The sequence below is a fragment of the Xiphias gladius genome, chromosome 13 (assembly GCF_016859285.1).
Source record: "Xiphias gladius isolate SHS-SW01 ecotype Sanya breed wild chromosome 13, ASM1685928v1, whole genome shotgun sequence".
Classification (NCBI taxonomy): Eukaryota; Metazoa; Chordata; class Actinopteri; order Istiophoriformes; family Xiphiidae; genus Xiphias; species Xiphias gladius.
In genome coordinates this window covers 13,302,973-13,321,278 of record NC_053412.1, presented here as the reverse complement: position 1 = coordinate 13,321,278, position 18,306 = coordinate 13,302,973, and the positions used below count along the sequence as shown (strand labels likewise).

Here is an 18,306-nt window from a genome sequence, read left to right as displayed (position 1 = left end):
CATTTACTACAGTAGTTTAAATCGAGCCCATTGAATTTCACACACTGAGTCCGAGATTCATATATTAAACAACCAATCAAAATTATTAAAGCTTTCCTTTCTCATTTCTACAGGAAAATAAGGGCGGCACATCATATTGGTTGCTTTTAGAACTATTCTTTTTGTCTTGTGTTCATACGAGTTGTAAAACGGTGTTTATACACAGCAAGTGTGTGTCATTACCGTTTGTTGATGTGTGTCCAGGTGGCCTTCATGTTATCATTCACCTGGGTGACCTTGTGCGTGTCGTCATTGGCGTACAGTGTTAGCAGTTTGTCAGCCAGCGCATTGGTTTTTTCCACCTGACCCTGCAACTGCTGCAGCTCCTTCACAAAGAGCTGGAGAGGGAGGGAAGGACAGATGAGAGAAAAGAAGGAAGTTGTCAAACTGAAACAACTGAAATAACAGGATGATTCATACCCACTATCTAAATATCTTTTGAGTTATCCCCAGTACGAGTAATATCATATTTTTGAGCCATCTGTTTATAAATCTCACATATATGTTTCTAAATATATGTATATATATATATATATACATACATATATATATATATATATATATATATATATATATATATATACATACATATATACATACATACATATATACATACATACACACACATAAATATACATATATATATATATTTATGGATTTATACATTTATACATACATGTGCACATACACACACAGACACACACACACACACACATACATACATATATACATACATACATATATATATATACATACATATATATATATACATACACACATATATATATACACACACATATATATACATACACACACATATATATACATACACACACATATATACACATATATATATATATTTATGGATTTATACATTTATACATACATGTGCACATACACACACATACACACACACACACACACACACACACACACACACACACACACACACACACACACACACACACATATATATATATATATATATATATATATATTTACGGTGCCAACATATTTATGTTACGCAGGCAGTGAGTAATGTCTAGCCCACCTTCAGTTCAGCGTTTTGTCTCTTAAGTGAATCCACTGTGTAGGTGATCTCCTGCCAGGACTCTAGCCTCTCACTGGCCGACTTGATGAGATGATCCACCACCTTCTTCGCATTCAGCCAATCGGTGGAGTCCTGCAGCATGTTGTGAAGCTGCATTGTCCTATCTGAGAGTTTGGTCTGGGAGTCCTCCCAGTGAGTTTGAAGCCTGTCAACTATGACGACGGGAAGAAAGACAAAATCAAACCTGGAAATTGTTTAAAAAGTAGAATGATAATATGTGAGATCCTGCTCTACTTTGTCATTTTTTTGTTAGATTTTTTGTGGCATATCTTGCTTAGCTGCCACAGTGTCGTTTTAGATTTTTAATTCTGGGGTCTGCAGAACATTTAAATGCACATTACAAAATGTCTGACATGTGTACCTATCTATTCCAGTGGTGAGACTTTGATAAAAAGTCTGAATAGCCCACTTAAAATCTCAAAAATCAAACACATGGGTTATAATTGGACACTATGGGGGCTAATGACTAGTGTATTTTTCGGAGACTATTTTCCGTGGCAGATTAATCACATCTGATGCTGTATTGAGTATTTGGGGCAGCGGGATGGTGTGTGTGTGGGACTGAGTCAAAATAAACTACAGTGTGTGTGTTCATGGCAATGAAGGAACGTGTCACCCAGTGCAACAGTGAGGCTCGCTGATGTGTTTTTAATAGTTTCTGGACAACAACAGAGCTCTGTGTCACAGAAGAATAAGATACATCAGGCTTGGATACACACTGTACTTGCTAGTAGGATCAACTCATTGTTGGTTTGGGTCTAAAACACATAATACTACCAGACTTTTCCTTTTTGGTGTTTGTGTAAGGTGGTGTATATTTGTTATCAATACATTTGTCTCTATTTTCTAGTCTAATAGTCCAAAAAATCAGCAGAAAACACTTTCTTCTGTGTTTTAGACATGCTCAATATGTGTGAAAACAGCCTGGCATCAGGTCTCTCTAGATGTTTATTTACATCTGTAGTCTTAATAAATACTGAACTCCTGTCATGAAAGTCAGAAACTACAGCAGATCTTTTTCTATGTTCAATTCTGCATTAGATTGGATAAGAGTATTGATATTTTGCTTTACCAAGCCTTCCTTTTAGTAGGCCGAACATTGCCATCCTGCATCCATAAGGGTGTGTCATATGTAAATAATATGCAGATAAGGCACCACTGTAGTGTGCAACATTCTTGTTTTGGCATGTGAATCAAATCAGTCTGAGTTGTCAGACTTTACCATAAAGGTGTGGGTGGTTTCAAACATTTGTTTCACTGCTTGAATTTGCATTGGTCTCTGTACAAATTGATGAAAAATGAAAGCTTTGTTTTTAAGGAGATGAGACCATTCCTAACACGAGAAGCTTTAGCTCGTGGTGCCATAATATCTGTGCCTGTGTGTGAGAGACATACTGCGTTCAGTGATAGCGTTGCGGCTCTCCTGATTGCTGGTTTTGTTCTTCAGGTTCTGGGCTGCGGTGACCTGTCTCTCCAGGAGGGGACGACGCTGGTCCAGCTCCTGCAGAGATTCCTGAAAACACACGATCAATACTTCTTCTTCTTTAGCAGTAAAATAAATGAGTAATAAATACATACAGGATCTTGTTTTTATACTTATATTAAACTTTAATTGGAATATAAGTCATTGGCACTGGAATTATTGGCATATTGTCATTATGTTTACAGAAGATGTAATCCGGTCGCATTTACGTTTCCTACAAAACGTAGAATGCTTATCCTAATTATGTACACAGATATGCTAAATCTGTTGGCTGACTTTCAGTACGCCATATTTTCATGTAGCCCACTAAACCACACCAGTTCCCTCAGTGTTTGCCCTGGCTGTTTATCTAGTGACTTGTGACTTTTGAGGTCCCGACCTTGAGCTGGGTGATGTTGTCGCGGATGTCGTCCAAGTCCGCCACCACCACTCGCTTGTTCTGCACCATGTTATCCAGCATGGTCAGCCAGTCAGTCAGCTCAGCCCAGGACTTGTTGAACTGACCCAGCGCCGCAGAGTCAGGCTGGGAACTTCCGGTTAGACTTTCACCTGGGACACACACACACACACAAACACACACACACACACACACGCATAATGTTAAACCATTTACTTGTGTCCAGTTATAGACGTCGCAAAAAGGAGGTAAAAGGCTTCCTGCTAACAACAATTTTACAGAATGTGTTGTATTTTGTTGTTGGTATGTAGGATAACTCAGAGTGACAGGAGACTAGTTCAAGGATGACAATGATGTAATGACACAAGTCTCAATACTTTTGGATTGCCACAAAGATACTTTTTGCAAAAATTCAAGCTTACCATAACTTCAGTAAAAATGTTAAGCTTACACAGGATACAGTTTTATAAATTCACATTAAATACACTATGTTTCATTCTACATTTTGATAAAAGCTTGCAAAACTGTAATGGACATTAAACTGAAGGGAATATTCGGGCATTCCATCCTCTTGTTCTTTGTAAAAAAATTTAAAGAATAAACAATATAGAATATATATATACAGAACACCTTGTATCATTAGCAAAATTGATCCCAGTAGATCCTTCTTGTGTATTAAGTGTAAATTAACATTTGGTGCTGCTTTCAGAGTTTCATGGGCCCTATTCTAAAGTGAAAGTGAAAGTGGTAGGTCTTTGGCGCACAAACTGTGTGGGCGTCTCCAAGTTCACCTGCTGTTTTGGTTTATGTAGGTGAAGCAGCGCAAAGTGCAAAAGGGTTGGGTGAGGTGGAATATAAATCGGAGGGCGGGGTGGTTAATAAATTCAGTCTTGTCCAGTCACATCATTGGTCTCCTCGCTCACTAATGGAGGGGTCTTCCGCTTAAAGGGGCACTTATATCTTAAAAGAAAGGTTTTCAGAAATGCAGGTTAGTAATCTGGAGAATATGACGCAACCTTCAGAAACAACCCAACATTCTTTCCCTTATAAAACAGCCCATATTCTCTTCTGGGGTAGGGTGTGAAAGATCTCTCTTTACCAGAGGGTAACATTAGATGGGGTATCTTTGATCCAGTTGTGCGGAGTGTGAGCGATTATGAAGAGCCTATTAAGAAGCTTATGCTATGATGAAGGGAGATGCAGTTCCCTGGAGGGAAGTCTTCCTTAATTTTTGTTCCCTGGAAATAAATGCTTAGAATGCAGAAATTTGTTTACACTCCCAAAAGCAGTGGAAATACGTCCCCGGATCTGAATGGCACTTAATGCATGGAGGAGAAAGGGCACAATTTATTTTGTGCAAAGTAAACTTTAATTTTTTATGCTGATTCAAATGTGTCCACTTTAAGCATTATTTTGTCATTACTGCACATTGGCTCCATGTATTTAGTTTGCGCTCGGTAATAAAAATCACCAAAGTGGCAGCAGATTGATGAAAGATAATAGCACAGCTCTGAAGCACAATATTTAAGCCCAGGATTCCAGTTTTTTTCTTGGACTGCCATCCACAGAGCGAACCTTGGACTCATACAGATCAAAGCACGTAGGCAAACTTCAAACTTCTTTGCAGCCAGACAACAAAATATATTCTATTTCACTGGATCCACAGAAAACCGCCTACGGGGGTGCCCTGGTGGCCTGGTTTGAGTCCAAAGAGACCTTTGTTGCATGTCATTCCATCTCTATCTCTCTATATATACAATTGACCATCTAACAAATGCCTTTTTCAATGTACATATGGGCATGTAAGGTATTGTTTCATTATGCAATTGAAAAATTGTGATACTCTACATTAAACACTTGCCACGAGAGCCAAAGGCTCTGAGCCAAATGTAATCCCAGTTCTAGTCCTAACTCCTTAAATCCTCTAAAATTGCATTATCAAGTTGAGCACCGGCAAAAATATGCACTATACTCAAAAAATCATTATTTCTTGTAATCAGAGCTGTCTAACACACTCAGAGGATCAAGAGGCATACACGTCAACGGTCTCGAGAAACAGTGAGTCTTACTGGCTTTTCTGGTCACCAGGAGAGCATCCATTCTCTGTTTATGTTGCCGCACCAGCTCCAGGATCACGGTCCAGTCTTCTTTCAGCTTGGCATACTTCACCTGTCTCACACACACACACACACACACACACGCACGCACAGACACACAAACAAAGGCCAAGTAAATGTTGACAGCAATGAGTTCATCGATAATCGAGTTGTACATATGCAATCAAAGGCTTTTATTTTGATAGAGCAACTTCAGGTGGAGAAAGCTTAGTATAACCTTTTCAAGTCTAATATGGTTCAGTGCCTTTGATCTTCAAAAGATGAAATGTTCTCTGACATTTACTGTATTAATGAAGAGCATAGCACGGATCTGATGAAATGTTAAAAACAAAGCTACTGGTGAGATGAAAGGCAAAGCGTTACATTTATTAGTAATACAGCAGGCAAGCACATTTAAGACTGAAAAAGTATTTTTCGTCATCACTCTTCACCATCAAAAATACAATGCTTCAGCAATCGGGAAAAATAAGTTATTGATTTGATTCAGTGTGTGTAAAAAAAATAATGTATACGCTGCCTCCATAACATACACTCAACAGCATGTGAAGAAGAATATATGCCAGAGGAATTCTGTTGGTTCCAGTTTTGACAGTTCCCTCACCTTGTCTGGCTGGCTGGGAGGAGTGTCCCTGTACAGCCGATCAGCTCGCTCCAAAGTTGATTCCACTTCTGGTTTCTTCGCTTGCACCTCCTCGATGATCTGGGGAAGAAAACAGGGAGACATTTTAGGGGGTACTGCCCGTGTTCAAGGCCCAGCATTTTCTTTTTGGAAGCATTTTGAAATTCTATTATTCAAATCAGGCAGCAATGTAAGCTAATTGTTTGGAATGGTAATGAGGTATATGTGGGAAAATAGCAGCACAACAAAGCAAACAAGACAAGACTGGTTTGTGTGTGTGTGTGTGTGTGTGTGTCCTACTCTGGGCAGTGGCTCCTCGGGGCTGCGCTCTAGCTCGGCTCTGGTTCTGGACGCCCAGGCTGTCAGGTCGTCCAGCTCACCCTGAAGCTTCTCCAGGTCCTTCAGCAGACCCTCGATCTCCAGCTGGCGCTCAGGCAGAGCCCTGGACACCTAAACAAACACAGAAAAAGTTGAAAAACAAGAAAATAACAATGAGAGCCCCCACATGCTTAATTTTCTGATTTTAATTATTGATGTCTGTGTCTATAAATAAAATATGTCCATATATATATTCTATTTTGTTGTTAGTGCTATATGCAGTGTGGTTTTGACATTCCTTCTATCATGTCTATCTATTTTTCTGTTCATATTTGAAAAAAACTAATAAAGTAATATCAATCCCATAGGCCTAGACTGCCGGGGGACTTCCAACGATGCACCCAGCTCCTCTCTCCTCCTCTCCCTCTCCATCTACACGCATTCATACCCCATCAATGCTCGTTACTAACCAACTTTTTCTCTCTCCTCTCTCCTTCCGTCGCCCTCTGCAGGTATTTCTGCCCCAGGACCAGTCTGGAACTGGTCCACCTACCGCCCCCCATGATCCTGCTCAACGCCCACTGCTTCAATTATTATGGTTATCATTACTATCATTATATCTAGTTTCATTAGTATTATTATTCACCTTATTAGTATAATTATTAGCTTTATTATTAGTCTCCTTATTGTTATTATACATCTTTTGTATAATCTTTGTATAATATTTACTATGTTTGTATAATATTTACTATGTTGTACATGTACTGTGCTATGTTCGGCGGCAGACGGCCGCCGTCCATGAGCTGGGTTCTGCTCAAGGTTTCTACCTGTTAAAAGGCAGTTTTTCTACTTGCCGCTGTCGCTAAGTGCTTGCTCATGGGGGAATGTTGGATCTCTGTAAATATAACAATAAAGAGTCCGGTCTAGACCTGCCCTATATGAAAAGTGCCCTGAGATAACCTCTGTTGTGATTTGGCGCTATATAAATAAAATTGAAGTGAATTAATATTAAACAAAATAATAAATACAATAAATACAGACATACCAGGTTATGAGGTATGGACTGCAGTTGGTGGCGATGCTGCATTGTACTGTGTTGTTGCACTAGTCCTGTACTTGATAAATCCAGTGGTGAAATGTAACTACTGTAAGTATTGTTACTCAAGTACTGTACTTAAGTACAACATTAATACTTTTACTTAAAGGAAAACTTCCCCATTGTGGGAAATATTGCTTTCTTGCCAAGAGTTAGATGAGAAGATAGATACCATTCCCGCTTCCTGTTCATTAAATATTAGCAGGCAGCTGCTTATTAGCTTAGCTTAGCATAAAGACCAAAGCAGGGACACAGCTAGCCAAGCTCTGTCCAAAGGTAACAAAATCTTCCTACCAGCACCTCTATTCCTTTTTTAATGGATTACACAAACAACATAGCGGCTGCTGCGGCCGGCTGGACAGCTCGCAGACTTGATATGTGTGGTCCTGGAGCTTCAGTCGGACACCTTATAGCCGTTTTCTATTCTGGGCCTGCATTGCTGGACACGACTTTATATATCATAAATGCGTCTCCTCTCTGGCTGTGTTTTTCGGTGGTCAATGGAGGCTTTTGCTTTTTTTTTTGGGGGGGGTTGTGTGTTCATGACACTTCTTAACAGTGCCTTATCATTTGAGTATACAGCTTTGGGGAGGGTTTGAAGTGATATTCGATTATTTTGCTGAGTATGTTTCACTTAAGGCTCATACTCTCATAATGTTTTTCTAACTCACAGCACCCTGTCAGTACCATTCAGTGTCATGTTTTTATACAACCAGTTCATTTAAAGTGGTTACATGGAATGTGAAGGGCATACTGTAAGTAATGTAATCAAATGGGAAAAAAAATCTTAAATTTTCTACAGGAAACACACCAGTCAGACAAAGAACACCTAAAACTAAAAAGAAACTGGGTGATACAAGTGTATTTTTCTTGTTTTTCTTAAAAAAAAAAAAAAAAAAAAGGGCCATTTTGATAAAGAAAAATATCCCTTTTACTCTAGAACACTCTGAGCATGACCCCAAAGGCAGATTTATTTTGATCAGGGGTCACGTTCAGGGAGAGCCAACAACTGTGCTGAATGTGCATGCTCCAAGTTAAAGTTGTGGGCCGTAAAACCAAAACAGTGAGTTGAAAGATGCTACAAAGCTCCGTAGAGCTGAGGGGAACTGTGTGGCTTCGTTACTAGGAGCAACGCCTTTCACATTACAAATAATCATTTGACTAATTTTTTAATATAAGATTATTGATTAAAGCAGCTTTAAGTAACCTTTTTCCCTTTTTTTGTTTTTTTCTTTCCTTTTTACAATGGGGTATTATATATATTATACTATATTATACATTATACACATACTACTACATATATACTTCCTTCAGCTCCGGATTAATCAATATCCCATTCTGCATGATGTGTGTATCAATAGAGCCTCATCACCATACCAAAAATCAGACATCACCTAATCAATACAAGACATGATTTTACAGCCGAACAGCTACAAAAACTACTCATTACCTTAATCAATACAAGACATCAGGATGTACGTTGCATGATTTTACAGCCGGGAACAGCTTTGTTCTGATGAGTGACGACGAATGTCTGTTGACTAATGCTGGTTATGCTGTTAGCCCTAGTTTGCTGACCTGAGCCCAGCGAGTGTTGATGATCCTGATGTCTTTGTGCTTGTCAGCAGGAAGTGTTATCTGTTTTAGTCTGGAGTTCAGACCCTCCACTGCCACCTTCTTGGCGGGAAGCTCCTCAACACGTGCCTGAAACACACGCGCACGCACGCACGCACACAAGCACACAGACACACAGACACACACAAATTATAAAGTCTTTTCAAGGTTGAATTTCAGAATGAAACATTACAGCATCTCATTGGAAAACATAACACCCTCTTAAATTAAATTAACCAACACAAAGCTGAGTGTAATGATAAAGAACTGTATCTCATTTACAGTATGCTAGCAACTATATCAAATTACATGGATCAACACACTCACAGGTATGAAAACAAACACACAGAGCTCAGTAGATCATCATAACTGCTGTGTCGTGTCTTGATGGTACCTGGACTCTGCTCAGAGTGTCTCTGATGTGCTGTGGCTCCGCAGGCTTCAGAGGTATGGCCAGGGCGCCCTCAGCCTTGTCCAACCAGCCCAGCATCGAGCCCATGTCCTCCTGCAGCTCTGTGGCTGCCGTACGTGTCTCTGCAGACCTGCAGGAGGAACAGCACAAAAAGAGGAAAGGAGGCTGAGATATGCTCTAGAGACAGGAATGCTCTTTGGAGGAGCGTCCTGATGGCTCAGTTGGATAAGTCCCACAATAGGTAACCACAACTCCCTTCCTATCTTCATCTATCCTGTTTTTTTCCACTGTGAATGTCCCTATATTGATGAGTCTCAGGGCCCTAACTATGGCAAGCTGCCACTACGGCAGTTAGATTGGATCTCTGTGAACTGTTCTTCACATGGACGTTGAACTGGACCAAGCCAGTGCCCACGGACCTTGAGATGCTCTCTCATAAAAAACAGAATAAAGAGCCCCCGTGGACGACGGAGCGAATCAGCTGGCCCGTGCACATGCTTAGTTGAGTTAAATAATCCAGGGAGTATTAAAATACCAACGGGCCAATCCGATTTTTCAGAGTGGGATGTGTGTAGAATGAACATCCCACAGCTCTGTCATATGGAAATTAATCAACCTTGGACTGTAATAAAGTGGTGGATATCTTTGCACAGATGAAAGGGGGAAATGTTATCTGGTTTATGGCAGGACAGCTAAATCTTAATATGCGTCAGTGTTTATGGAGGAGGTTCAAATTCTATTGAGGCTATTAGAGAACAGTGGACACACAACACATATTTTTATCCCCGGCCTCTATAGACAAATTAAACTGATAATATTCCGTAACAACGTTCTTTCAGAGACATATGAAAGTAAGGCAAACATATTTAGTATGGTTGTAAAGGACCTACAGGCCCACACACACACACAAACACACATTCACACACACACAAACACACACTCACACACACACACACACACACAAACACACAAACAAACCTCCTCTTGTGCTCGTTGAGCTGCCGGCAGGCGTTAACCCAGCGAGTGTTGAGTAATTTGAGTTGCGTTTGGAGCCGCGAGGCATCATCTGGTGTGCTCAACTGGCTGATGTCCTCTCCCGCAGAGTTCACGCGGCCCAACACCACTTCCTGGAGGGGTATGGCCTCCGACAGGTCCTACACGCACGCACACAAACGCAAACGAAGTGGGAGATTCAATAGATTTAAGGTGAAGATGACACCTCACAATTAATGTATTTCATTGCCTTTGATAGACTATGAAAAAACAACCCTTATATGTTAATTTACCCCTGAAAACGCATCAAACACCTTCATCTAAAACAAGGTGTTTGGTATGGTAACCAGAGATCACTCAAATTGGCCATTTTTTGATTAGAAAAATCAAAAATGAAACCTCTTGAAATAACTTTAACCTTAAACCCCTTTATGAACTAATTGAGTAGATTTTAAGGGTTGCATGACTTTTGGCTTTATTCAGCTATTCATTTGAAATGTTTGACAAATCCATTAAATCAATATAAGGTGTTATTGGGATATGTCGGGTTTGCTCTTGGCCTCATATTCTTCTTTGCATAAGACATGTTCTAACGTTCTTATGCCTATAATATGAATTTCAAAGATTGTGTTGTGATTATGGGAACTGTATAATAGTGTACCCTTACAATTCTTGTCAGTTGGTATGTGACTCCAAGAACTAGGTCATGTTTGAGTGTAAATGTAATGGTATACCTTATAGGCTATAAGTTAACCTTATAAGGGGGTGAAATATAGGCTGTGTTGTCTATTTAGTTTTCACCTTTACTTTTCATTTATCTATTTATTGTATACAGGAGGTCAATGTTGTTGACAGTTTACTAATATATATAACCTGGGTGCATGTAAAAAGAGAGAAAGGTGGGGAGAAAAGGAGGGAAACACGAGGGAGAGTTTTTCTTGTAAATCACGGTTTTATGAATTGCAGTACTTCATTAAAGTCAATCTACGTGGATCTCACTAGCTTGACTCTGTCTTGCAGAGGCTGCTGTGTTATTTAATGCTTGTTTGCTTGTGAGATTACAGACCGACTCTGGGGAGAGATATTCTGCCGGCGGGAAATAACTGACAACTACTTTGATAGGTGACTGGAGGCCTCTGGGTTTTCCATCACTGTCTTAGACAATGATAAGAATAAAATGTGTATAAAACATATTGTTCTGAGCAAATTTAGAGTGGTTTAAAACACAACCAAAAACACGAATAAAGTTTGTTAATATCAAGTGATGGTGGTTTTCGACGCAACGCAACGCATGCTGGGCAGTACTCATGGTTGGAGTCTCTATCATTGTTCACCTCAATGCTTGGACAGTTGATCTCACAGAAGTCCAGTTGAGTTTTCAGACTTTTTTGAACGTCCCCTTAACAGGACAGGCCAGAGATTCCCCCGAGGAGAAGTGAACGAGGGCTTGATAAACCACTACGTAAACGGACCATCGCTATTGCGTCCAGCAATCTTCAGTGTCCTGTTTATTTAAACCCTTATATGGTATTAAACATTTAAGACTTTATTTGAAACACTGAAAAAAGATGAAGCTGGATATATGTATTTCACTAATTATCTAACCATTAATTGTGATGTCATATATGCCAGACAGTGGCTCGAACTGACTAGTTTTGCCATGACATGTCATGACATGTTGCATCTTTTGAGGTCATGTTATGTGCTACTTGATCCTGCTGTGGCAGGGACTCTGCCTTTGCGTGTGATACTAAGATATAGCATCAGTTTTGGGCAGAAAAGTAAAGAGAAGACAGATGAAAGTGCTGACAGACGCAGTTTGGACTTATGTAACTTGCTTAAGGGCACTTCAGCAGCATTAGTGGACACTGGAGATGAAGTATGAATCATCCACAACTGGAATACACTCAGCAGCTTTCTGGGTACAAGCTGTCTTTATACTTGTACAGAAAAGCTTGTGTCTCTGGTTGTGTGTGTGTGCGTGTGTCTGTGTGTGCGTGTGCGTGCGTGTGTGCGTGCGTGTGTGTGCGTGCATGCGTTACCCTGATGTGCTGTCTGTGTGCTGCTGGCTCACTCTCGGCCAGTTTCAAAGTGCTCTCAGCATCATTGAGCCACTCCTCCAGAGCCTTCTGATCTGAAACAAACTTGTGCCACTTGGAGTTGCAATCCTGCCAACGCCTTGATATGCACACATGCAAGCACACAGAGATGTTCATTTATATCTGAGCACAAGCTTCATTTTTCTCATTTGGTTTCAGACTTTTGGACCCTACTGTATAGATATATGTATACAGTATATGTGAGAATATATATATATATATATATATATATATATTTGTATATATATTTATGTAGAAAACTTACATATACACTCAGTGATCACTTTATTAGGAACACCATGCTGGAAGTAGCCAATAGAAGATGGTAAACTGTGGCCATAAAGGGATTCACATGGTGAGCAACAATACTCAGACAGGCTGTGGCATTCAAACCATGATTGATTGGTATTAAGGGGCCAAGAAAACATTCCCCACACCATTACACCACCACCATCAGCCTGGACTGTTGACACAAGGCAGGTTGGGTCCATGGATTCATGCTGTTGATGCCCAATTCTGACTCTACCACCTGCTGCCTCGGCAGAAAACCAGATTCATCAGACCAGGCCACATTTTTCCAGTCTTCAACTGTCCAGTTTTTGGGAGCCTGTGTCCACTGAAACCTCAGATTTCTGTTCCTTTACTGACGGGAGTGGAACCCAACGTGGTCTTCTGCTGTTGTAGCTTATCAACCTCAAGGTTGGACATGTTGCTCATTCTCAGATGCTTTTCTTCTCACCACAGTTGTAAAGACTGGTTATCTGAGTTACTGTAAACTTTCCGTCAGCTCCAACCAGTCTGGCCATTCTCCTCTGACCTCTCTCATCAACAAGACGTTTCCATCCACAGAACTGCTGCTCACTGGATGTTTTTGTTTTTGGCAACATTCCGAGTAAAAACTCTAGAGACTGTTATTTATGAAAATCCCAGGAGATCAGCAGTTTCAGAAATACTGAAACCAGCCTGTCTGGAACCAACAATCATGCCTCATTCTGATGTTTAATGTGAACATTAACTGAAGCTCCTGACTTGTATCTGCAGGATTTCGTGGACAGCCTTGCTGCCACATGATTGGATGACTGGATAATTGCATGAATAAGCAGGTGTACAGTTGTTTCTAATAAAGTGTTCGGTGATTGTATATGCACAGTGACTTCAGAAAGTATTCAGACCCCTTAATTTTATTGTAGTGTAGATTTAATTTTAAATGGATATAACTGTCATTTTTGACCATCAATCTACACTCAAAAACCCATAATTACAAAGTGAAAACATGTTTTTAGACATTTTGGCAAATTTCTTAAAAATCAAAAATTTATGAAAAAATTTACTGAAACTCTTCAAGCTTCTCCCGTCCTTCTACCTGTTCATCCTTTCCCCCCCCTTCCTTCTCCCTCAGTCCCCTCCTTACTTCAGTCTGTCCTGGTGGAGTTTGTTCAGTTTGTCCCAGTTGGTACTGAGGAGGGTGGCAGTCTCCTGGATCCTCTGGCCCTCCAGAGGCCGCGCACTCGACACCATCTCCTCTCTGCGGGCCAACGCTCCCTCCACTGGGCCTCGCAGCTTTTCAATGCTCCCCTTCACCTCCTGTGTGTGCGAAGGCGTGTGTGGTCAGGGTGGAGGAGACACAGAGGCATGTGATTCAGTGGACGGCTTATGGTGGAAATATAAATTATTATCATGCACTGTTTGTGTCTGTAGCTTGTTGATATGGCCAGCCATTTTAAGACATGAAAAACTTCAGATTTACATCGCTAACTCTGTTGAGGCAGTTTAGTGCTGCTACCATGACAAAAATTTCTGCTCTGTTTCTTGTGACAAGATAATGTTCTTGTTCTTACAAGTTCCTTAATAAATTATTCTGTTTTAACAAGAAACTTTCTTGTTACAGCATATTATTTTATCTTGTTATATCTTTCTGTTAATTACACAAAATCAGTGTATCTCAAGTTTTCTTGTTCTAACCTGATATGCTAGTAGGTTGTTTAAATAAGAAAAAAGACCCTGCAGACTAGATATGACATGATTAATCTGGATATGTAGGGTGTCTCCATTATTTATTTCTGTGAGCAAAAGGCACAAGGAATGACAACCTGATACTAGGATTGACAGTGCACTTACAGGAATACTTGGCTTAGCACAAAGACTGAAAACAGGGGTAAGCAGCTAGTTTTGGCTCCGTCCGGAGATAACAAAAAAGCTGCATAGCAGCGCCTCCGAAGCTGGTAAGCTTTCACTGAAATGTAGAAATGACAAGGTGCGGTTGTACAGAGGGGTTATACGCGCGACTATTCCTGGACACTTGTCAGCATGGTGAGCTTGCCATGAAACCGGCAAAGACTCCAGGAAGCTGCTGCACCAGACCAACAAATACTCCAGCAAACAACCCCCACAGAACTACAACTTGTCACTTTCACACTTCGGTTTGGGTAAAGATTAAACAAATGAGATATAACAAGTTAATTTGTGGGCTTTAGTGGTGCTGGTAGGCAGATTTTGTGACCTTCAGACAGCTAACTTACTGCTGGCTGTAGCCTGAATGAACAAAGATGCAAGCGGTATCGACCTTCTCGTTAAACTCTCAGGTAGAAAGCGAATATTCATGCGTGCCAAAATGTCAGACTTATCCTTTGAATTGTGGATGCCGCCCTCTCTATCAGCGGCGAAGACTCCTCCTGACCATGTACTGTACCTCTCTGAATCTATTTAAGCTACCTATGTTTCATTGTATGTAGCAAACTTGAAATATACAATTCCCCTTGTCCCCGCACGAGATAAAATGGGTACGGACAGAGTAATGGACGATACTTTTGCTTGATCAAACCATAATAACCAGTCATTGTCAGGTGTTCTGGCCAATGTAGGCAACAGTGTCCCTTTAGGTTCTGACAACATACGGATGTTTCATTTTATAACAACATACTAACTTATCCTATTATGACAAGAAAAGTTTGTTGTTTATTTTGGATAAGTCAGTGTGTCGTTCTAAAGAGAACCACTACCGGTTTTAATGAGATATCTTAATTGTGTGTGATACAGAGAAAGTTTTGTGATATAACAAAACAGCGCAGTATGTTGTCAGGACAAGGGCGGTTTATTGTCAGTACATCTTGTATAATCTGGCAAGTACTAAAAACAAGAGAAATGCCATTATAATATGAAAAATATTTTGTAATTGTGAATAGTGACTAGTAAAAACAAGAAAATTGTCTTGTTACAGCAAGAAACGGAACATTTTCTTGGTCATAGTGTCAGCTGAACTATATGAAGGATCTCATTATAACAAGAAAATTGTCGCTGCTGTATTATTGTAATTTCAATAGTGAGAATGTTTTACCGATAAAAGATGAAAAAAGCCCAATATTCTTGCCACATGGGTAGTATCAAATACATTTCACTAAAATGAACACAAAGCCCTCTGTAAATTACCTGATGATTGACTGTTTATGATATTATTTTCTGAGAAATACTGTCTGTGGCTTTCAGAGAGAAACACTAAAGCTTTGCTGACCTTCAGGCAGTGCTCTTGCTGAGGCAGGTTATAATACGCTGCAGGCCAGTATTCGGGAGAGTTCAGCTTGAAGTCCGTCTCTGACACAGAACGCAGCAGCGCCTGCAGCTCTGTCAGGTACTCCTGGACACCCACATGCACAGACACACAGACACACAGACACACAGACACACACAAACACACACACACAGAGGAAGGCGTAGGCACCGACACATACATGTTCACAGACACACAAAGTAGAGAGGTGGATCAGAGAAACACAGAAACACTGACTCCATACAAGTATATGGTACATGCTTGTTGTTCTCTAACCGGGCGACATATCAGGGCTTGTTTTAAGGAAAAAATATCTAATTTTCAAATGATAACGGCTGCGATCTGGGACTTCGGTAAGCTCACTGGACATTACATAAATTCCATATTAAAGGAATTCCATATAAGTCATTCTAAAAAACATGACGTAAAATCAAAATCCGATCTATAGACATATATTTCCTATGAACAAAAGTATCATTTCTTGTAGTGTACAATATAAAAACCCTATATAAATGATTTATTATAGATGAATTTTAGATGATGAATTCTTAAGTTTGATAAATGACACCCAGATCTTTTCATATCTATCAGCTACCATGTGCTCCCTCACTGCATCTAAAAAATTCCTCTTGAAACAACCTACTAATCTCTATTGTATCATGATCGCATTAAAGCTTGTGCCAACTTCACTTTTAACTTCTTTGAGCTTTTCATTATGAGTCAACTCTTGAAATGGTGCAATAAAATGAACTTCACATTTTCCCCCACGATCCACAACAGTCAGCGTGGCAAACGAAGCTGCCTCTACCACTGAAGCTCCTCTCCATACCGCAGAGATGCTGGGATATAAACACTCGGCTCTGTCGCCATCATTTCACCTCACTGGTATTGCTCATGTTGCCTGGGCAATCGTGTCTCCCATTTAAATGACCCTTTTTAAATTATCCCAATATAAAACACACACATTAGCATTATTAGCAGCCTTACAGAAACTTAATGATTGCTGCTGGCCTTAAGTTAATGAGTAATCTGTGGGTTTGCCTAGTGTGACAGTAACAATGTGCGTCACAGGGATGGGATGGAGTGCACTGGAAGGCCTATACAAGCTGATTCACTCACTAACTGACGGACTGAATGTCCTTTACAGGATTTGCGCTGCCTCTTCTTTAAAAAAAAAGAAAAGAAATGTAAACTTACTACCTTTGAATCATTAAAGGGATATTCCAATGATTTACTATTGCAAAATTGGAAGACTTACAAGAGCCAGATTTAAAAAATGGTCAAAACTGAAGCAACAGAGGCGGAGATATTCTAATTTTTAGCGTCCTAGCATTGGTCAGTCACCAGAAACCTACATTTCCCATAGTGCAACCGGAGAGCATCTTTTGTAAGACCCTCCCTACCTGGTAAACGTTTTTCAAACTCCATGCCCACAGTTTGTAACACAGGCTATCTGTTATGAATCTGTAGTCTCCAGGCCCGGATGACCCTGATGACATCGCTGTGACATCATCTGGGTAACCGGAGCCCTGCGAGACCATGGTTCCTGTGACACTGCTTTCACAGGGTCACTAGTACTCATCATGACCAGTGAACTGACTTTGTCATGTAAAATCGGTGGAGGGTCCCTTTAACTTCAGTTTGCGCAGCAGCAGAGTCATTAAAAGAAGTTTCCTCCAACATCTGACAAGTTTGTGTGTGTTATGAAGTGAAATGGAAGGCCAGAGTTTTGAATGTCCCAGTTTCTCTGGTAACTCATTAGCACTGTGTCTACTGCAGACGGAGAGCTCTGCCACACTGGATTTCAACAAGGTAAAGGGCTTTTTGTTATTATCTGCAATCATAAGAACTCTCACTGGGAAACTGTGTTTCTCTTCAGTTGAAGCTTCTTTAGCTAATCCAAATAAATTTGGAGGAGACCTAATGGTGTCTGTTCAAAATGTCAATGTTGAACAGAATTTTTAAGAGTCAGGGCAAGTCTCAATCATAACCCAGTGTGACAGACACGCATTGTTGCCTCTCATTTATTGACTAACATTCATAGTAAAGGCTCAAAATAATACCTGCTCTTAGTACACAGACACACACACACACACACACACACTACCCACCTGCTCAAACACAGTTTTTCATTTGGAGCCTTTCTGACATTGTGTGCATGTGCTTGTGACTTCAGTGTGTGTTACAGAGCACAGACATGGAGCATAGCAGATCTAAATGATGAGAGGGAGAGACGGAAAGTAACCTTTGAATAGATTCAAGGCTTGAATATGTACCCCTCAGTGACTGCAGACCCAAAAAGGCTTAAGCCAGGAAAGAACAGAAAAATAACTTGCGTCTCCCACTCTCATGATCTGCTTTACTTCTGTCTTTCCTTCAGATGACTTGGACTGAATACACATCTATACCGGATTTGCTTGTATCAAATCCACTGTACAAGGATAGACGGCAACAGTCTGAGCCA

General features: G+C 40.3%; 1 protein-coding gene across 1 annotated transcript in view; it reads right to left on the bottom strand.

Moving 5' to 3' along the window:
- The window catches only part of dmd (dystrophin), a 334,110-nt gene that overhangs the window by 79,456 nt on the left and 236,348 nt on the right, over nt 1–18,306 (bottom strand). The window contains exons 46-58 of the mRNA XM_040141867.1: nt 15,807–15,929; nt 13,710–13,882; nt 12,242–12,377; nt 10,185–10,360; nt 9,189–9,336; nt 8,759–8,884; nt 6,067–6,216; nt 5,749–5,847; nt 5,100–5,199; nt 3,013–3,182; nt 2,546–2,663; nt 1,091–1,302; nt 223–377 (exon numbers count right to left, since the gene is read on the bottom strand). Coding sequence (XP_039997801.1) covers nt 223–377; nt 1,091–1,302; nt 2,546–2,663; nt 3,013–3,182; nt 5,100–5,199; nt 5,749–5,847; nt 6,067–6,216; nt 8,759–8,884; nt 9,189–9,336; nt 10,185–10,360; nt 12,242–12,377; nt 13,710–13,882; nt 15,807–15,929 — 1,886 coding nt within the window. The remainder of the gene's footprint in view (nt 1–222; nt 378–1,090; nt 1,303–2,545; nt 2,664–3,012; nt 3,183–5,099; nt 5,200–5,748; nt 5,848–6,066; nt 6,217–8,758; nt 8,885–9,188; nt 9,337–10,184; nt 10,361–12,241; nt 12,378–13,709; nt 13,883–15,806; nt 15,930–18,306) is intronic.